Raw genomic sequence first — 17,036 nt, 5'->3', positions numbered from 1 at the left:
CTGGGCGTTCGTAAATTCAGAGCGTTGTCAGATTGTCCGTTCGTAAATTCAGAGCGTTTCGCTGATCCTACTGTTCTGACCTCACAATGGCAGTCAAGCACCCAAGCTAACTGGCTAAAGTTGGCTAGCTTGCTAGCTACTTCCAGACATAAATGGTAGAACACTTCACTCTGACCATTTTCTCAACCCTAGCAAAGCTGGTTAGGCTGTTTTCATGTTATCCAGAGCGTTGGTGACTGTAACTGTGCTGCTGGCTACAATTTAATTACGCTTTTTTGTTATTCTGCACTCTGGCACACTCTGACGAGAGTGCTCCAGAGGGAATTTACGAGCGCGCCCTAAAATCCCCTATGGGAAAAATGAATGGTGGAAAAACGATTGGAAACATTTTCCTGTTTGACTGCTAAGTTTTATGGGTATTATGACTCATACTGTGGAACTCTATTTCATCCATGTATTCATTATGGCTTTGTGGGACTCTGAGTCCTTTTTTTTTCTCTCAGTTTGTTTACGTCATTCGGTTTTACTACAAGCCCCACAATGCAAAGCTCCTTCTCCGTCTCAATCCACTATGAAGATACAGTAGCCGCTCTCTCTCCTGCAATCTGAACAATGACTTCAGAGCGGAGGAAAGGAATTCAATAGCCTAGAATGCGTTATACAGCACGAAATATCTACATTGAGCTGCTGTTCTCACAAATTACTTTAATGTACCAATCGTAAATATGTGGATACCTACAGAACACGAGAAATACGGCGTCGGTAAGTTTATTGGTTATATGTTTTAAAAATGCGGCGCTCTCGTTTACTCAAAAAAGATGTAATTAGTTTAAATCTAATAGGGAATATGCTGCAATTTCATTTTGTTACACAGTATCAACATAACAACGACCACTGTCTTTTATCATGTTCTCTACTAACGGTTACTAACGCGTGCTTATTTCATAGGCACCACCACTTCCCCAGTATTTCACGAGTCTTTGCTTTCCATGCATTTGTAGGCTATAGGCTATGAATACATTATGGTTTTACAGCTATAAAAATGAACGCACCACGCATGACTCGGGGCAATGGAACCTCCGTGATCAGTGCATCTCTTTGCACTCTGTGCGCGCTCAATCGCTTTGTTGGTTTTTGTTACATTGTGTCTGATAAATGAATGGAAGCAAACAAAATACGATACTCTGTGCAAAGCATCTATTTAGCACTTTATATGTGTGTATTGTGTTTACTCCTCGTTGAAAAGAAAAGAAAGTGTCGATAAATAAAAAAAATAAAAAACGTTCGAATGGAACATTGTGTTTTTGGTATTCGGAAATTCCACTGAACCTTCAACCTTGTTTATCTAGTCTCTCTCAGTGAAACTAGGGAGTGAAGCTGACCTCCTAGTGTGCATTGTTCTGAGCGGCATGGGTGTCATAGCCACAGATAAAACGTTGAAGTGAAGCAAACACAATGCGAGTGAAAGATATGCTATGGGATTAAAAAATAGTGCTATAATATCTAATCGAAGTGGGGGATATTCACTGTGCGCCCACGTTCTGTCAAAACATCCTATTGAGATGCGTTCCCCAATGGACCAAAAATAGTGTCGCAAAGCATATTTATTGGTTGAAGGAGTTCATGTTTGGGACGCTTTATCCAGCCCCTAACTGCTTGAAATCTCACTCTTGCAGAAATATTGCCATATTGTGTTATGTAGGCCTATCAGTCACACCTCTAGGTGCCGAAGGCCTACCTTGTCTTGACCTGAAATCATTGGAACACAGTGATTCACTGAACCAGAAACTGGCCTCTGCCCTGTATCTGTTACAATTGGTTTTTGGTCGCTAACTGGCCCTGCTCTTTTTCCCCTGGTGTGTGCATGTTTTTCTTCCCTCCCTGTCACAACTGAGCTAAGAAGCTTTGGTACTGTATAATTTAAAGACTCAAGTTAGAACCCAGCGCTTGCAGTTTGATACATTGCCTCATTTCACAATTTCAACCTCTTTCTAAGTTCAGTCCATGGAGACAGGTGGGAGGAGGCTTGTATAACATTCAATTTATTCTCAATGCTTGAATGCCTTCATTGTCTTAAATTGCAAGTGAGGCTTTAAGTGGATTAAGCAGTCTTGATCCTATTTTCAATAAGACTCTTTTAATTAGCGCCGATTTAGAGCCTGTGGTTGGGTAGTAGGGGACTTCCTCCCTATGACGGTGGTGATTCTGGAGAAGAAAGACTGTTTCCTTCTTGTGCAACTCTGGTCATAAGCCCGCTGTTGTTTTTAAGTGGACAAAGAAGCAACAACACAACGTTGAGTAAATGTAGTGATTTGTCAACGTTTTGTAACTCAGGTTAAGGTTATGTACACATTGTTTGAGAATGGACAAAGAGTGCAAAAACAACATACAGGAAATGACAATTTGGCTATATGTGAATGATGTGGAGAGATGTTTGATGGATGAAGATATAGTCCTGTATAGAAGTACCGTAGTTGATCTTTGGTTGTTTGTTTGGATGCTTCGGGCTGTTAAATAGGTTAAGTGGAGAAATCTGGAGTTCAAAGAAGACCATGTGTTTTCATCATCAAGACTCAGTCCCTTGTTTCTAAATTCCTTCTGCCTATCGGTACACAGGGTGCTCATTCCATTGAAGAGTTTTTACTGTTTTAACCTTTTGCTGAAACAGATGGTCGAGGTAAACGTACATTTAGGCTTTTGAGTATGTTTTCTTGCCTCTTTCAAGTCTTAGTCACCATAGTTTTGGTTCATTTGGTTTTGAATGAGCAAAAAAAAAAAAAAAGAATAGAATAGAAGGCAGACATTCGCTTGATTCGAAAGGATCCTAACACGCGGAACACTTTGCTATTCTGTAGCTATATAACGTCAACCGGCTAATTACCCTCTGTGATCATCATTGATCATGATCGCTCACTGAGGCTCAACACAGAATGTTATTTGAGAATATTCATGTTTCAGTGAAACAGCTTTCTTCAAAACCCTGGTTTTAACCGTTTCACCCCAGGGTCTTTAGTCTCAAGATGTATGGATGTCCGTTATGTCTTTGATGTACCAGTAGCATTGATATAGTAGCCTACTGTATTTGAATATGATTGATATAGTATGCACTGCAAATGTGATATCCTTGAGGTCCTTTCAGTGAACATTTTACACCCCCTTTAAACCAGGGCTGGCTTCCCAAAATGGGTTGAGGTTCTTGGATCCTTGGTGCGAACCATTTGATCTCTCGCCACAGAGTGAAATGTAGAATTCCAGCTTTTAATTGGGAGGTATTGGGCTTTGATGTTGATTTGCCTTATGCATGGGAGGACAGCCCTCTATCTACCATTGATGAAATATGAATGGAGTCCAGCAGAGGAAGACAGTACAGCATTAAGACTCCTATTAGTACACCATTTAAATGATTACAGGTTTCTAACCATAAGCAGGGGTGCTGTAAAATTGGATTCCTAATGGACATTCTGCCACGAGGAGAGATTTTCATATCAAAGAGGGTTGGAATGTATTTCAGTTAAACATGAGGTAGGAAATTGAATAGAAATGTGTACATTGAGAAAGGATGGTAGACGAATGGAATAGTAGGACGGAATGTGGGGAATATTTTCACTGGAATTCCCGCCTTTGGAAAATCCACTGCATCTGGTTCCTTTTGAACACTGGAATACTGGAATTCTCCGTGGATTATCCATCATCAATTAAACACACAACAGCTAACACTGTAGCTTCACAGCCTTGGAGAGAGAACGTTGTCCCTGTTGAACGTTGTCTCTGTTTTTCAGAAATTGTATTTGCTGCAAATAGCCTGAAATGATGATTAACAGGAAGAGAAGGGGCCTTTCTCTCCTCTGTTAAGACTGATATTGCAGCCAATCAAGCATGTCATTGCTTATCATAATTTAATGAGCTGCGTTAGATCGTGTGTGTGTGACTGTGTGTATTGAATAGAATATTCCATCGAGCATTCAAGCAAAATACTTTATATTTAGCATATAACCACAGCCAAGTATTTACTTTTGTAATCTCAATGTTTACCCACAGCAGCCTATGGAAACACATAAATAATTCTCAACATATAAACACCCTCAAGCGAATGGTAGAAAAACAGAATGGAGTGGTTGTGTAGTGAAGTGCTGCCCTTGAATGGCCCTGGCCCTTGAGCAATGCATGTAGTAGAGTGGAGGAGTTTGAGGCCTGCTATGTAGTGTGTCAGGCCTGGGGCTGTCCTTCTCCCCTGGCTGCTGTCGCCTGTCCCCCCCGGGGGGGATGTCACTGGGCCGAGGGGTGGGGGCTGGCCCTGCCTGGCGGCGTGTGTCAGGAGGCCTTATTGTTGGACGTGCCCACCCTACCCAACACTCCCTACCCCCGTGGGATTAGCAGGTTGTTTGGCAGGGGGAACGGGGCCTGTGATCCCATTCCTTCATTATATTACACCCCCCTGCCTCCTTAATGAACACCGCCCGGGTCACAGGGAGGCGTGGCCCCACAACGCCACCCCAGCTTGTAATTGCTTCTTCATCCGCTCCCCTCTGCTGTCTTCATCCATTAGGCTTCATCTGCTAGCCGCGGCCGGGCCGGCAATCATTTAGGGATGATGATCGCTGGAGGGAGTTGCCCTAGTCAATATTGGAACTCCCTGGTGAATTAGACAGGCACAGTGGGATCAGAGAGAGAGAGAGAGATTGAGAGAGGGGGGAGAAGGAAGGGATAGGGATGGGGAAAGGGAGGCAAAGGGAGAGCTAAACCTCTGACATGTTAGCCTAGCTGGTGTTATAGGTAGACGGGGGCAACTAGCCATGTATATTTTATTCCTCCGCTCCAACAAAGACATTTTGTGTTTATTTACAATGACAATCATGCACAACACCTTTTCAATTTAACATGGTTGGTGAATACTAGACTGGATTGAAAAATGCTGCATTTAGCCTGTTTGTGTTATCCCATTACTGCAGCTCTATTTACTTTCAATTGAAAATAGAACAAACATCATTCTATCCCATTTATTATATAAAGACACACAGAATAAACACTGCTATTTTCCGGGTCTTATTTCTTACAAAATCAGCATGTTTACCTTTTCACCCCCTGTGGTGAGGCAGCCTTTTTGATATGAATACAATGTAATGTGTGGGTCCCGTTGGATTGGGTGACACCTCCGCGGTCTAATTGGCGCCATATGTTTTATGTGGAAGGATGCAGCTGAGGCTAGGCGGCTGCAGCCGGCCAATGAGTGGACTGGATCGCAGCTCACATGTCACCTCCCAGTATGAATCCCAGCCTGCTTTTCACCACAGCACAGTCGGCTGACGGCAGGGCAGTCTGGAGGTAGCTAGGGCTGCTGTCTCCTGGTAACAACTGGACTGAGAGGGCATCACTATGGCTACATACTGTGCATAGTACATTCATGTATGTCCTATTAATGTATTACTTAATATACATTACAATTACGCTACTGTAAAGTAGATACATTTAAAGGACAGTGCTGTGAAATGGATATATTTAAAAGCCAATGTTTTAAAAATGGGATGATATTAGCCTATTCATTGTTCTGTAGAAATTGCTTCCCCTCTGAGTGATTTAATGTATTCCTTTCAGCCCTATAGGGCCTACTTATTGAAATGGACCCTATATTTAAACCATACTGATATAAATCCTACTTTAGTCACATTGTAATGAAGTAGCCTCCCTATTCCAGAGGTCTATCTATTGTATGGTCACTGTGGTTTCCCTGATACCAGTCTGTGAACCCAGTAAGAGGTTAATGGGGTGTGTTCTATTATGAATTCACAGTTCGTGCTCATCAACGCTGCGACAGAGGAGGTGGGGGTGGAAGAAATGACAGCCTGTCACCAGCGTTTTCAGAAATGAATGCTATATTCATAGATGACAGTCATTGGGATTGATGTGTGAAAGGAACTATTGATGCGTTTTGAGTTTTTGGTGCACATGCTCATTTTTAAAGGGGCAAAAAAAGAACAGATTCCCTAAAAAATGGATTTCCAGAGGTGTTGAGTTATATAGTGTCCATTGGCTGTGTAATCTCAGTCTTGCTGCATTGATCATGGGGCTCTGTACATTGGCTTGTGTCTCAAATGGCACCTTATTCCCTTTAAAGTGCAATACTTTTGACTAGAGCCGTATGTGCACTATAAAGGGAATATGGTACCATTTGGGTCGCAGCAGCCATTGAAACTCTGTGATCCACACAACACACCAGTCACCGTCTGACAACCTCTTGTCCTCAGTTATTAAAAGGAACAAGAAGAGGTATGTTATTCACGCATTATTAATGCTTTATAATACATTTGTCATTGTTGTGGTTGAACCAGGCCTTTATGTGCGGTGATGCTTGTGTTAGCAGTTTGCTATTAATACATTATGAATGCATAATAAAATGGGTTGTTGTGGTTGGTCGTACTAAAGGTTGAACCAGGCCTTTCTATGCAGTGATAGTCCTGGTTGTGTTCGAGGTCATGGAGAAGGCTCTCTCCTCTTGGCAGGCAGAAAACATGTCAGTGTCAGGAGTGGGCTGTTTTCAGAGATTGGAGGTTACTCTCCCCCATATCATCTTATCTCTCTCTCTCTCTCTCTCTCTCTCTTTCATTCCATCTGTCTGTCTGTCTCTCTTTTCTCTTTCTCTCTCTGTCTGTCTGGTGGTTCTCTCTCTCTGTCTGTCTCTCTCTCTTTGTTATTTTCTCTCTTTACCCACCGCTCTCCGTATCCGTCTTTCCATCTGTCTTTTTTTATCTACTCCTCCCATTTGTCTATTTCGCTCCCTCTCTTTTGTCTCTTTCACTCCTTCTGTTTGTCTATTCTTCCTCCTCCCCAGACACTTCCGTAGTGTTGTTGTGGGGGCAGTGGTCTCTCTAGGGCAGAGAAACAGACGGAGGGACTGAAGATGGTAAAGTAGTGAAACCTCACTGGCTCTCTATGTAGTGTCTACCTCTCCCACTATCTCTATGCATTTACCTACAGTATGTCCCCGTCTCCCCATTCGGCTCCCCCAAAATGAATATGGATGATCATATCTGGGCATGGAGCATGTTGCTGCTGCTATCACAAGACACACAAAGGTTTCCGTTGAGTACAGAACCCCACCACTGAGCTGGAGCCTGGCCACAATTCATTTAGGTGTTCATCTACATGAAAGAGATAGAGATCACTACCACCACAGTTGGTTGTAATCAAAGCATATAGAAAACACTGTCTCTGTCTGTGTCCCAATGAAGTGACATCCTATTCCCTATGTAGTGCACTACTTTTGACCAGAACCCTATGGGTCCCCTAGGTTACCATTTGCGACGCACCAACTCTCTCTATCTGGGTTGCGTTTTGTGTTGGTAAAGTACAATGTATCAGGCCAGATGGCTTTAATGTTTTCCTGGCTCTCCATGTCCTTGGCTCCTGTTTTGTCTGTGTTGTTGAAGGGTGATGATTTGAATGCTGTTCTGGCTCGGAAAAGCAGGAAGTATGATCCATCGTGGTGGTATGATTGTACTCTCGGCTGTTCTGCTTGCCCAGCTCTCGTCACTGTCTTTCATGTGAGTGATAAGGATGTCTCTCTCTCTTTCTTAGCATCACAGCTATTATTTTACCCTGCTGATTTAAAACTCTTCCCTCTCTCTGTCGCACGTACAGTATGAATAAATATATTTGGCTGCCAGTGTTTGACTTGATACTACCTGAGCTGCTGGATTTCCATTCCGTTAGATCAATTCACACTACACAGACTGTACTGTGTTAGTTTTCCATTCAGGTCACTTGCACGCACGCACACACACACACCACATGAATCAGCTCGATGCGGCTGGGCAGATGATGGTTTGACCTTGGCTGCTGTAAGCCATCATCTTACCTGTCAGTGTGCGTGTGTGTGTGTGATCTCTGTTTCCTTGCCCTGCCTGGTTCAGGATCTGGCTCAACACACACACACACACACACCACACAACCACACAGCACACGCACATCCTCCCTCAGGTCCTTTATATCCTGTCTTGGACATCCACAGACAAGCCAGTTTAACTTAGTTAGTTTGACATTCAAAGGGCTTTTATTGTAATTCACTGTTGGTCCATGGCTGTTTTTCACCCAGCGAAAAGCTGAGTGAGTATTTAGACCAGTTGCAATTCATTTTATCATGGTGCGCTAGTTGAAATGGCTTGGTTTCTCCTTTAAGAGAATAGGCTACACACATGGTACTTAAATAATTTACATGGGTTGTTCAATGTTCCTAGTTCGCTTCGAAGGGACCAGAGTAGAATAACAGTTTAATTGTTTTCAGTATGATTCAACACTAGAAATGTAAGCCTGTTGACGATTTCCTGATGGAATAAAGAGCTTTTTCTGAAATCTTACACAGCGAAGAATCGCTTTGTATCTGAACCGGACGTTCCCCTAGGATTTCTTTCAGCGGGGGGGGGGGGGGGGGGGGAAGAGATGGTGAGGTTTTAGAGGCCCTCCTCTATGTCGCTGTTTTGAAGCTAATTTCCTGCAATTCTACACATATTGATATGGGACAGAGAGAATACTTTCCAGTTTTAAAACTAGCTTCCTGCAATTTTACACATTTGTCATAGGGCTGAGAGAATTTGCTGTTTTAAAGGTAGTTTCCTGCAATTATACACATTTTGCAATTGGTTATTCCTTGTTCTTATGCTATCTTGGTCACATACACGTGTTTAGCAGATGTTATTGTGGGTGTAGTGAAATGCTTGTGCTTCTAGCTCTGACAGTGCAGTAATATCTAACAAGTAATATCAAACAATTTCACAACATATGCCCAATACACACAAATCTAAGTAAGGAATGGAATTAAGAATATATGCAGTTGAAGTCGGAAGTTTACATACACCTTAGCCAAATACATTTAAACTCAGTTTTTCACAATTCCTGACATTTAATCCTAATAAAAATTCCCTGTCTTAGGTCAGTTAGGATCAACACTTTATTTTAAGAATGTGAAATGTCAGAATAATAGTAGAGAGAATGATTTATTTCAGCTTTTATTTCTTTCATCACATTCTCAGTGGGTCAGAAGTTTACATACACTAAATTACTATTTGGTAGCATTGCCTTTAAATTGTTTAACTTGGGTCGAACATTTCGGTAGCCTTCCACAAGCTTCCCACAATAAGATGGGTGAATTTTGGCCCATTCCTCTTGCCAGAGCTGGTGTAACTGAGTCAGGTTTGTAGGCCTCCTTGCTCACACACGCTTTTTCAATTCCGCCCACAAATTTTCTACAGGATTGAGGTCAGGGCTTTGTGATGGCCACTCCAATACGTTGACTTTGTTGTCCTTAAGCCATTTTGCCACAACTTTGGAAGTATGCTTGGGGTCATTGTCCATTTGGAAGACCCATTTGCGACCAAACTTTAACTTGCTGACTGATGTCTTGAGATGTTGCTTCAATATATCCACATAATTTTCCTGCCTCATGATGCCATCTATTTTGTGAAGTGCACCAGTCCCTCCTACAGCAAAGCACCACCACAACATGATGATGCCATGGTTGGGATGGTGTTCTTCAGCTTGCAAGCCTCTCCCTTTTTCCTCCAAACATAACGATGGTCATTATTGCCAAATAGTTATTTTTGTTTCATCAGACCAGAGGACATTTCTCCAAAAAGTACAATCTTTGTCCCCATGTGCAGTTGCAAACCGTAGTCTGTCTTTTTTATGGCGGTTTTGGAGCAGTGGCTTCTTCCTTGCGGAGCGGCCTTTCAGGTTATGTCGATATAGGACTCATTTTACTGTGGATATAGCTACTTTTGTACCTGTTTCCTCCAGCATCTTCAAAAGGTCCTTTGCTGTTGTTCTGGGATTGATTTGCACTTTTCACACCAAAGTGCGTTCATCTCTAGGAGACAGAACACGTCTCTTTCCTGAACAGTATGACGGCTGCGTGGTCCCATGGTGTTTATACTTGCATACTATTATTTGTACAGATGAACGTGGTGCCTTCAGGCATTTGGAAATTGCTCCCAATGATGAACCAGACTTGTGGAGAGAAAACATTTATTTCTGAGGTCTTGGCTGATTTCTTTTGATTTTCCCATGATGTCAAGCAAAGAGGCACTGAGTTTGAAGGTAGGCCTTGAAATACATCCACAGGTACACCTCCAATTGACTCAAATAATGTCAATTAGCCTATCAGAAGCTTCTAAAGCCATGACATCATTTTCTGGAATTATCGAAGCTGTTTAACTTCTTACATCTAGACGTTCCGCTAGCGGAACACCGCTCCAATATCCAATGATAGGGCGTGGCGCGAAATACAAACTCCTCGAAAATCCGAAAACTTCAATTTTTCAAACATATGACTATTTTACACCATTTTAAAGACAAGACTCTCCTTTATCTAACCACACTGTCCGATTTCAAAAAGGCTTTACAACGAAAGCAAAACATTAGATTATGTCAGCAGAGTACCCAGCCAGAAATAATCAGACACCCATTTTTCAAGCTAGCATATAATGTCACAAAAAACAAAACCACAGCTAAATGCAGCACTAACCTTTGATGATCTTCATCAGATGACACTCCTAGGACATTATGTTATACAATGCATGCATGTTTTGTTCAATCAAGTTCATATTTATATCAAAAAACAGCTTTTTACATTAGCATGTGATGTTCAGAACTAGCATTCCCACCGAACACTTCCGGTGAATTTACTAAATTACTCACGATAAACGTTCACAAAAAACATAACAATTATTTTAAGAATTATAGATACAGAACTCCTTTATGCAATCGCGGTGTCCGATTTTAAAATAGCTTTTCGGTGAAAGCACATTTTGCAATATTCTGAGTAGATAGCCCGGCCATCACAGGCTAGCTATTTTGACACCCACCAAGTTTGGTACTCACCAAACTCAGATTTACTATAAGAAAAATTGGATTACCTTTGCTGTTCTTCGTCAGAATGCACTCCCAGGACTTCTACTTCAACAACAAATGTTGGTTTGGTTCCAAATAATCCATAGTTATATCCAAATAGCGGCGTTTTGTTTGTGCATTCAAGACACTATCCGAAGGGTAACGAAGGGTGACAAAAAATTTCAAAATATTCCATTACCGTACTTCGAAGCATGTCAAACGCTGTTTAAAATCAATTTTTATGCGATTTTTCTCGTAAAATAGCGATAATATTCCGACTGGGAGTCGTTGTTTTCGTTCAAAGACTGAAAATGTAAAATGGACTCTTCACGTGCACGCGCGCACCCGTCTCATTGTTCTCAGATCGACCACTATCCAAATGCGCTACTGTTTTTCAGCCATGGACTGCAAAGTCATCATTCAACGTTCTGGCGCCTTCTGAGAGCCTATGGGAGCCTTAGAAAGTGTTATGTTACAGCAGAGATCCTCTGTTTTCAATAAAGAGGCTAAAAAAGGCCAAGAAATGGTCAGAGAGGGCACTTCCTGTTTGGAAACTTCTCAGGTTTTGGCCTGCCATATGAGTTCTGTTATACTCACAGACACCATTCAAACAGTTTTAGAAACTTTAGGGTGTTTTCTATCCAAATCAAACAATTATATGCATATTCTAGTTTCTGGGCAGGAGTAATAAACAGATTAAATCGGGTACGTGTTTTATCCGGCCGTGAAAATACTGCCCCCTATCCATAACAGGTTAAAGGCACAGTCAACTTAGTGTATGTAAACTTCTGACCCACTGGAATCGTGATATAGTGAATTATAAGTGAAATAATCTGTCTGTAAACAATTGTTGGAAAAATTACTTGTGTCATGCACAAAGTAGATGTCCTAACCGACTTGCCAAAACTATAGTTTGTTAACAAGAAATTTGTGGAGTGGTTGAAAAACGAGTTTTAATGACTCCAACATAAGTGTATGTAAACTTCCAACATCAACTGTACATATATGGACGAGCGATGTCAGAGCGGCATGGACTAAGATACAGTAGAATATTATATATACATATGAGATGAGTAATGCAAGATGTGTAAACATTATTAAAGTGACTAATATACAGTAGAATAGTATAGAATACAGTATATACATATGAGATGAGTAATGCAAGATATGTAAACATTATCAAAGTGACTAGTGTTCCCTTATTTAAAGTGGCCAGTGAACTCTAGTCTATGTCCATTGGCAGCCGCCTCTAATGTGCTAGTGGTGGCTGTTTAACAGGCTGATGGCCTTGAGATAGAAGCTGTTTTTCAGTCTCTCGGTCCCAGCTTTGATACACTTGTACTGACCTCGCCTTCTGGATGCTAACAGGGTGAACAGGCAGTGGCTCGGTTGGTTGATGTCCTTGATGATCTTTTTGGCCTTCCTGTGACGTCTGGTGCAGTAGGTGTCCTGGATGGCGGGTAGTTTGCCCGCTGTAATGTGTTGGGCAGACCGCACCACCCTCTGGAGAGCCTTGCGCTTGCAGACGATGCAGTTGCCATACCAGGTGCTACAGCCTGACAGGATGCTCTCAATTGTGCATTTGTAAATGTTTGTGAGGGTTTTAGGTGACAAGACACATTTCTTCAGCCTCCTGAGGTTGAAGAGGCTCTGTTGCACCTTCTTCACCACCCTGTCTGTGTGGGTGGTCCATTTCAGTTTGTCAGTGATTTGTATGCCTAGGAACTTGAAGTTTTCCACCGTCTCCACTGCGGTCCCATCGATGTGGATAGGGGGGTGCACCCTCTGCTCTTTCCTGAAGTCCATGATCATCTCCTTTGTTTTGTTGACGTTGAGTGAGAGAGGCTATTTTCCTGGCACCACACTCCCAGAGCCCTCACCTCTTCCTTGTAGCCTGTCTCGTCATTGTTGGTAATCAAGCCTACTACTGTCGATGATTGAGTTGGAGGAGTGCTCGGCCACGCAGTCATGGGTGAACCGGCTGAGCACGCACTCTTATGGGGGCAACTCATCTGGAATTCCAGTTGCACAGGCCGGGGTTCAGACCCAGGGCCTCGAGCCTAATAATGAGCTTAGAGGGTACTAAGGTGTTGAATGCTGAGCTATAGTCAATAAACAGCTTTCTTACATAGGTATTCCTCTTGTCCAGATGGGATAGGGCCGTGTGCATAGTGATGGCAATTGCATCGTCTGTTGATCTATTGGGGCGGTAAGCAAATTGAAGTGGGTCTAGGGTGGCAGGTAAGGTAGAGGTGATATGACACTTGACTAGTCTCTCAAAGCACTTCATGATGACAGAGGTGAGTGATACAGGCCGGCAGTCATTTAGTTCAGTTACCTTTTCTTTCTTGGGTACAGGAACAATGGTGGCCATCTTGAAGCATGTGGGGATAGCAGACTAGGATAGGGAGAGATTGAATATGCCCATAAACACACCAGCCAGCTGGTTTGCTCATGCTATGAGGACGCGGCTTGGGATGCCGCCTGGGCCGGCAGCCGGCCACGGAGAAGAGCCCACAATCCTTGGTAACGGGTTGCGTCGGAGGCACTGTGTTATCCTCAAAGCGGGAAAAGAAGGTGTTTAGCTTGTCCGGAAGCAAGAAGTCGGTGTCCGTGACATTGCTGGTTTTCCTTTTGTAGTCCGTGATTGTCAGTAGACCCTGTCTCGTGTCCGAGCCGTTGAATTGCCACTCCACCTTGTCTCTATACTGACATTTTGCCTGTTTAATTGCCTTGCGGACTGAATAACTACACTGTTTGTATTCTGCCATATTCCCAGTCATGGTTAAATTGCCATGGTTAAATGCGGTGGTTCGCGCTTTCAGTTTTGTGCATATGATACCATCTATCCACGGATTCTGGTTAGGGTAGGTTTTAATAGTAACAGTGGGTCAGACATCTTCTATACACTTCCTGAAAAACTGTCACCGGTTCAGTGTATTAATCCAAATTATTAAGCTACCCGGAACATATCCCAGTCCACGTGATCAAAACAATCCTGAAGTGTGGATTCCGATTGGTCAGCCCATCGATGAATAGTCCTTAGCACGGGTACTTCCTTTTTGAGTTTCTGCCTATATGAAGGGAAGAGCAAACTGGAGTCATGGTCAGATTTGCCCAAAAGGAGGGCGGGCAAGGGCCTTGTAAGCATGCAGGAAGTTTGAATAGCTGTGGTCGAGTGTTTTACCCACGCGAGTACCACAGTCGATATGTTGATAGAACTTCGGCAGCCTTGTCCTCAAATTTGCTTTGTTAAAATCCCCAGCTACAATAAATGCAGCCTCAGGATATGTGGTTTCCAGTTTGCATAAACTCCAGTGGAGTTCCTTGAGGGCCGTCGTGGTATCGGCTTGAGGGGGGATATAAATGACCGTGGCTATGACCGAGGATAATTCTCTTGGGAGATAATACGGTTGGCATTTCATTGTGAGGTATTCTAATTCAGGTGAACAAAAGGACTTGAGTTCCTGTATGTTACTACAATTACACAATGAGTCGTTTATCATGAAACACACACCTCTGCCCTTCTGCTTCCCGGAGAGATATTTATTCCTGTCTGTGCGATGAACTGATAATCCCTCTGGCTGGATCGATCTTGACAGAATAGACAGAGAGACATGTTTCCGTGAAACAAAGTATGTTACAGGCCCTGATGTCTTTCTGGAAAGAAATCCTTGCCCTGAGCTCGTCAACTTTGTTATCGAAAGACTGAACATCAGCAAGTAATATACTCGGAAGCGATGGGTGGTGTGCGCGCCTCCTAAGTTGAACCAGCAGGTCGCTCTGAGTGCCTCTCCTCCGCCGGCGATGTTTTGGGTCGGCCTCTGGAATCAGTTTAATATCCATGGGGAGAGCGAACAAAGGTTCGGCTTCGGGGAAGTCGTATTCCTGGTCGTAATGCTGTTAGTTCTGGTAAGTTACCGCCGCTCTAATATCCAATAGTTCTTCCCGGCTGTATGTAATGACACAAAACATTTCCTGAGCTAATAATGTAAAAAATAATACATAAAAAAAATGAAATACCGCAAAGTTTCGTAAGAGGTGCTGCCATCTCCGTCGTTGCCAGGTTCCTCCAATCCTCAATGGCTGTTCCATGCCATTTTGGGAATTTCAGATTCTCTCCGACTGCCTAGTTTTTATTTTGGGGATTGTTAGTTCTCAAAAATGATCTTATAAAAAATCTATTGCTCTATTGTCTTTTCTAAATACTTTGTCTGGTTTTAGTCATTTAAGTTTAAACTGAAAACGTTTTACCATCCCGAAAATTATTGATATTGTCACTGGGTGGTAGAGGTTTTGCCTAAAAGAGCCTGTGTTTAATTTATTGAGTTTACTTTACCTCCGACTGTTACCCACTCCACTTAGTCTCCTACTTAACCTGCCTTTTGGAGCTTTTTTCTGTCTGAATGTTTATCCAACTAAACAGAAAGCCTTTAAACCATTAAGGAGGAAACCAGAATTCTGTTAGGCTTTTCCTGAATAATAATAACCCGGTTCTCTCTCAAGTTGTTTGTCTGGGGACGCTGTGTCTTCTCTTCCTCCTCCTTCTCATCATTGATTGAATGGGGCCTTTTTTGCATTCTTTCAGCATCAACACCAAAGGTTGGCATTGCAAAGCATTCTGGGATGTCCCTTTGTTTCCTGGTCTTTTTACTGGCTGTGAGGATTCCTTCGATTTATTCATTAGGCAGCTTTTGTATCCTTGTCATTTAACAGTCTTTGTGTTACTCAACCATGACCTATTAATTACAAAGCAAGAGTGGATTGAAGTTGTTTGCTGAATTTTTTCTTTTATGGGTAAGAAGTAACTTATTGAGTAAGAAGTAACTTATTCAGAAGTGACTGACCCAGACTGACATCCCTGTCTGGCCTCCAGTATTAGTAAATACTGTACTGGGGTTGCCTCTGGTCTGGCATTTCAAGTTCATACAGTACGTGGAGTGAGTGTGTAGTCTAGTTCACATCTGTACTGTGCATATCTGATGAAGAATCTAACATGACACTTCTTTTTCTCAAGGTAACTACACCAAGAAGAAGCTGCCACAGTCCGGCCTGTTATGATATTGCATATCTCTCAGACATGTTACATTCCAGTTCAAACGAACCTCAGACTGGAGTCATTCCTAGGGCTGGTGTCTCTTACACTTCTCTCCCCAACCGATGGGCCACTGAAACCAACTGCAGTGGGACGGCTGCTAGTGAAGTTGCCCGCTTTGCCCACAAGCCCTTAACCCCACGTCCCCTTTCCTCTCTCTCTCTCTTTCCTTTTCATCTCCACCTGGTCCCTTTATTTTACTCCTTCACTTCACCTCAGGGGTGAACATTTAGTCCTAAGTGTCTGCAGTGAAGTGCAGTTCAGCAAAAAGTCTAATGTATACCCTTTGTGTGGGTGAGTGGGCTGGAAAGGACTGTGGCTGTCCCGCTGTGAGAGCTTTTGTGTGGGACATTAATGCGAACTGTTCATGTGATGACAGATGGAGACCTTGTGCCATAGAGTCAATGCAGCAGGAGAGAGAATGGATACTGTATGCACAACACTGGACCACACTTAGCCTCTATACAGCCACCTTTCTGTGTGTATCAGTGGATAGGGCATAGGAGGTTTGGAGAGAATGAGAATATGGGTGGTTCCCATGCTTGAACCTACACTAAAAACAGCATTGGCTTGGATAGTCAGAGAGCATTCACACTTTATAGTCTGAATAAAATTATCCATTTGATGGCAGATGCCAAAATGTGTATTTTTCATCTTCAAATTTTGTCATCTTGAATAACTCAATAAAATGTGACCCCCCACCTGGATTTGGTCTTACATAGCAACATTTTAAATTGTGTTTGTTACATTGGATAAAGTAGAGACTCAGAGCTACAAAATGGTATATCATACACTGCATTTTTGAGGAACAATGTGGAAGTAATTCTGCTTTGAAAGTTGATAAACTTGTAAACTCACTTTTGAGAAAATGGCCTTTAAATGTTTTGGTATTTAGTGAAGAGCTCTTCTTTGTCTACACCCATTCAGCATCGTTCTCACCCTCTTATGCTTTAGCCCCACCTATCTCGTTTTGCTCTCGGAGCGTTCAGAGCGCACACTTGACGTATGGATAACATGAAAACAGCATAACCAGACTGCTGGCAACAATTTCATTATGCTTTTT

The 17,036-nt window shown here is 42.6% G+C and overlaps 1 protein-coding gene across 6 annotated transcripts in view; it reads left to right on the top strand.

The window, feature by feature from the left end:
* Nucleotides 1–568: 568 nt before the first annotated feature.
* The window catches only part of LOC106609220 (dedicator of cytokinesis protein 4), a 141,859-nt gene continuing 125,391 nt past the window's right edge, over nucleotides 569–17,036 (top strand). For all 6 annotated transcript variants that reach the window (XM_014207754.3, XM_014207751.3, XM_014207750.3 and 3 more), the window contains exon 1: nucleotides 569–762. In XM_014207754.3, coding sequence (XP_014063229.1) covers nucleotides 726–762 — 37 coding nt within the window. In that variant the 5' untranslated portion in view covers nucleotides 569–725. The remainder of the gene's footprint in view (nucleotides 763–17,036) is intronic.

The sequence above is a fragment of the Salmo salar genome, chromosome 07 (genome assembly GCF_965601325.2).
Source record: "Salmo salar chromosome 07, fSalSal1, whole genome shotgun sequence".
NCBI classification, from domain to species: domain Eukaryota; kingdom Metazoa; phylum Chordata; class Actinopteri; order Salmoniformes; family Salmonidae; genus Salmo; species Salmo salar.
Note: the sequence above shows the minus strand (reverse complement) of the source record. Positions and strands in the feature narration are given on the sequence as shown.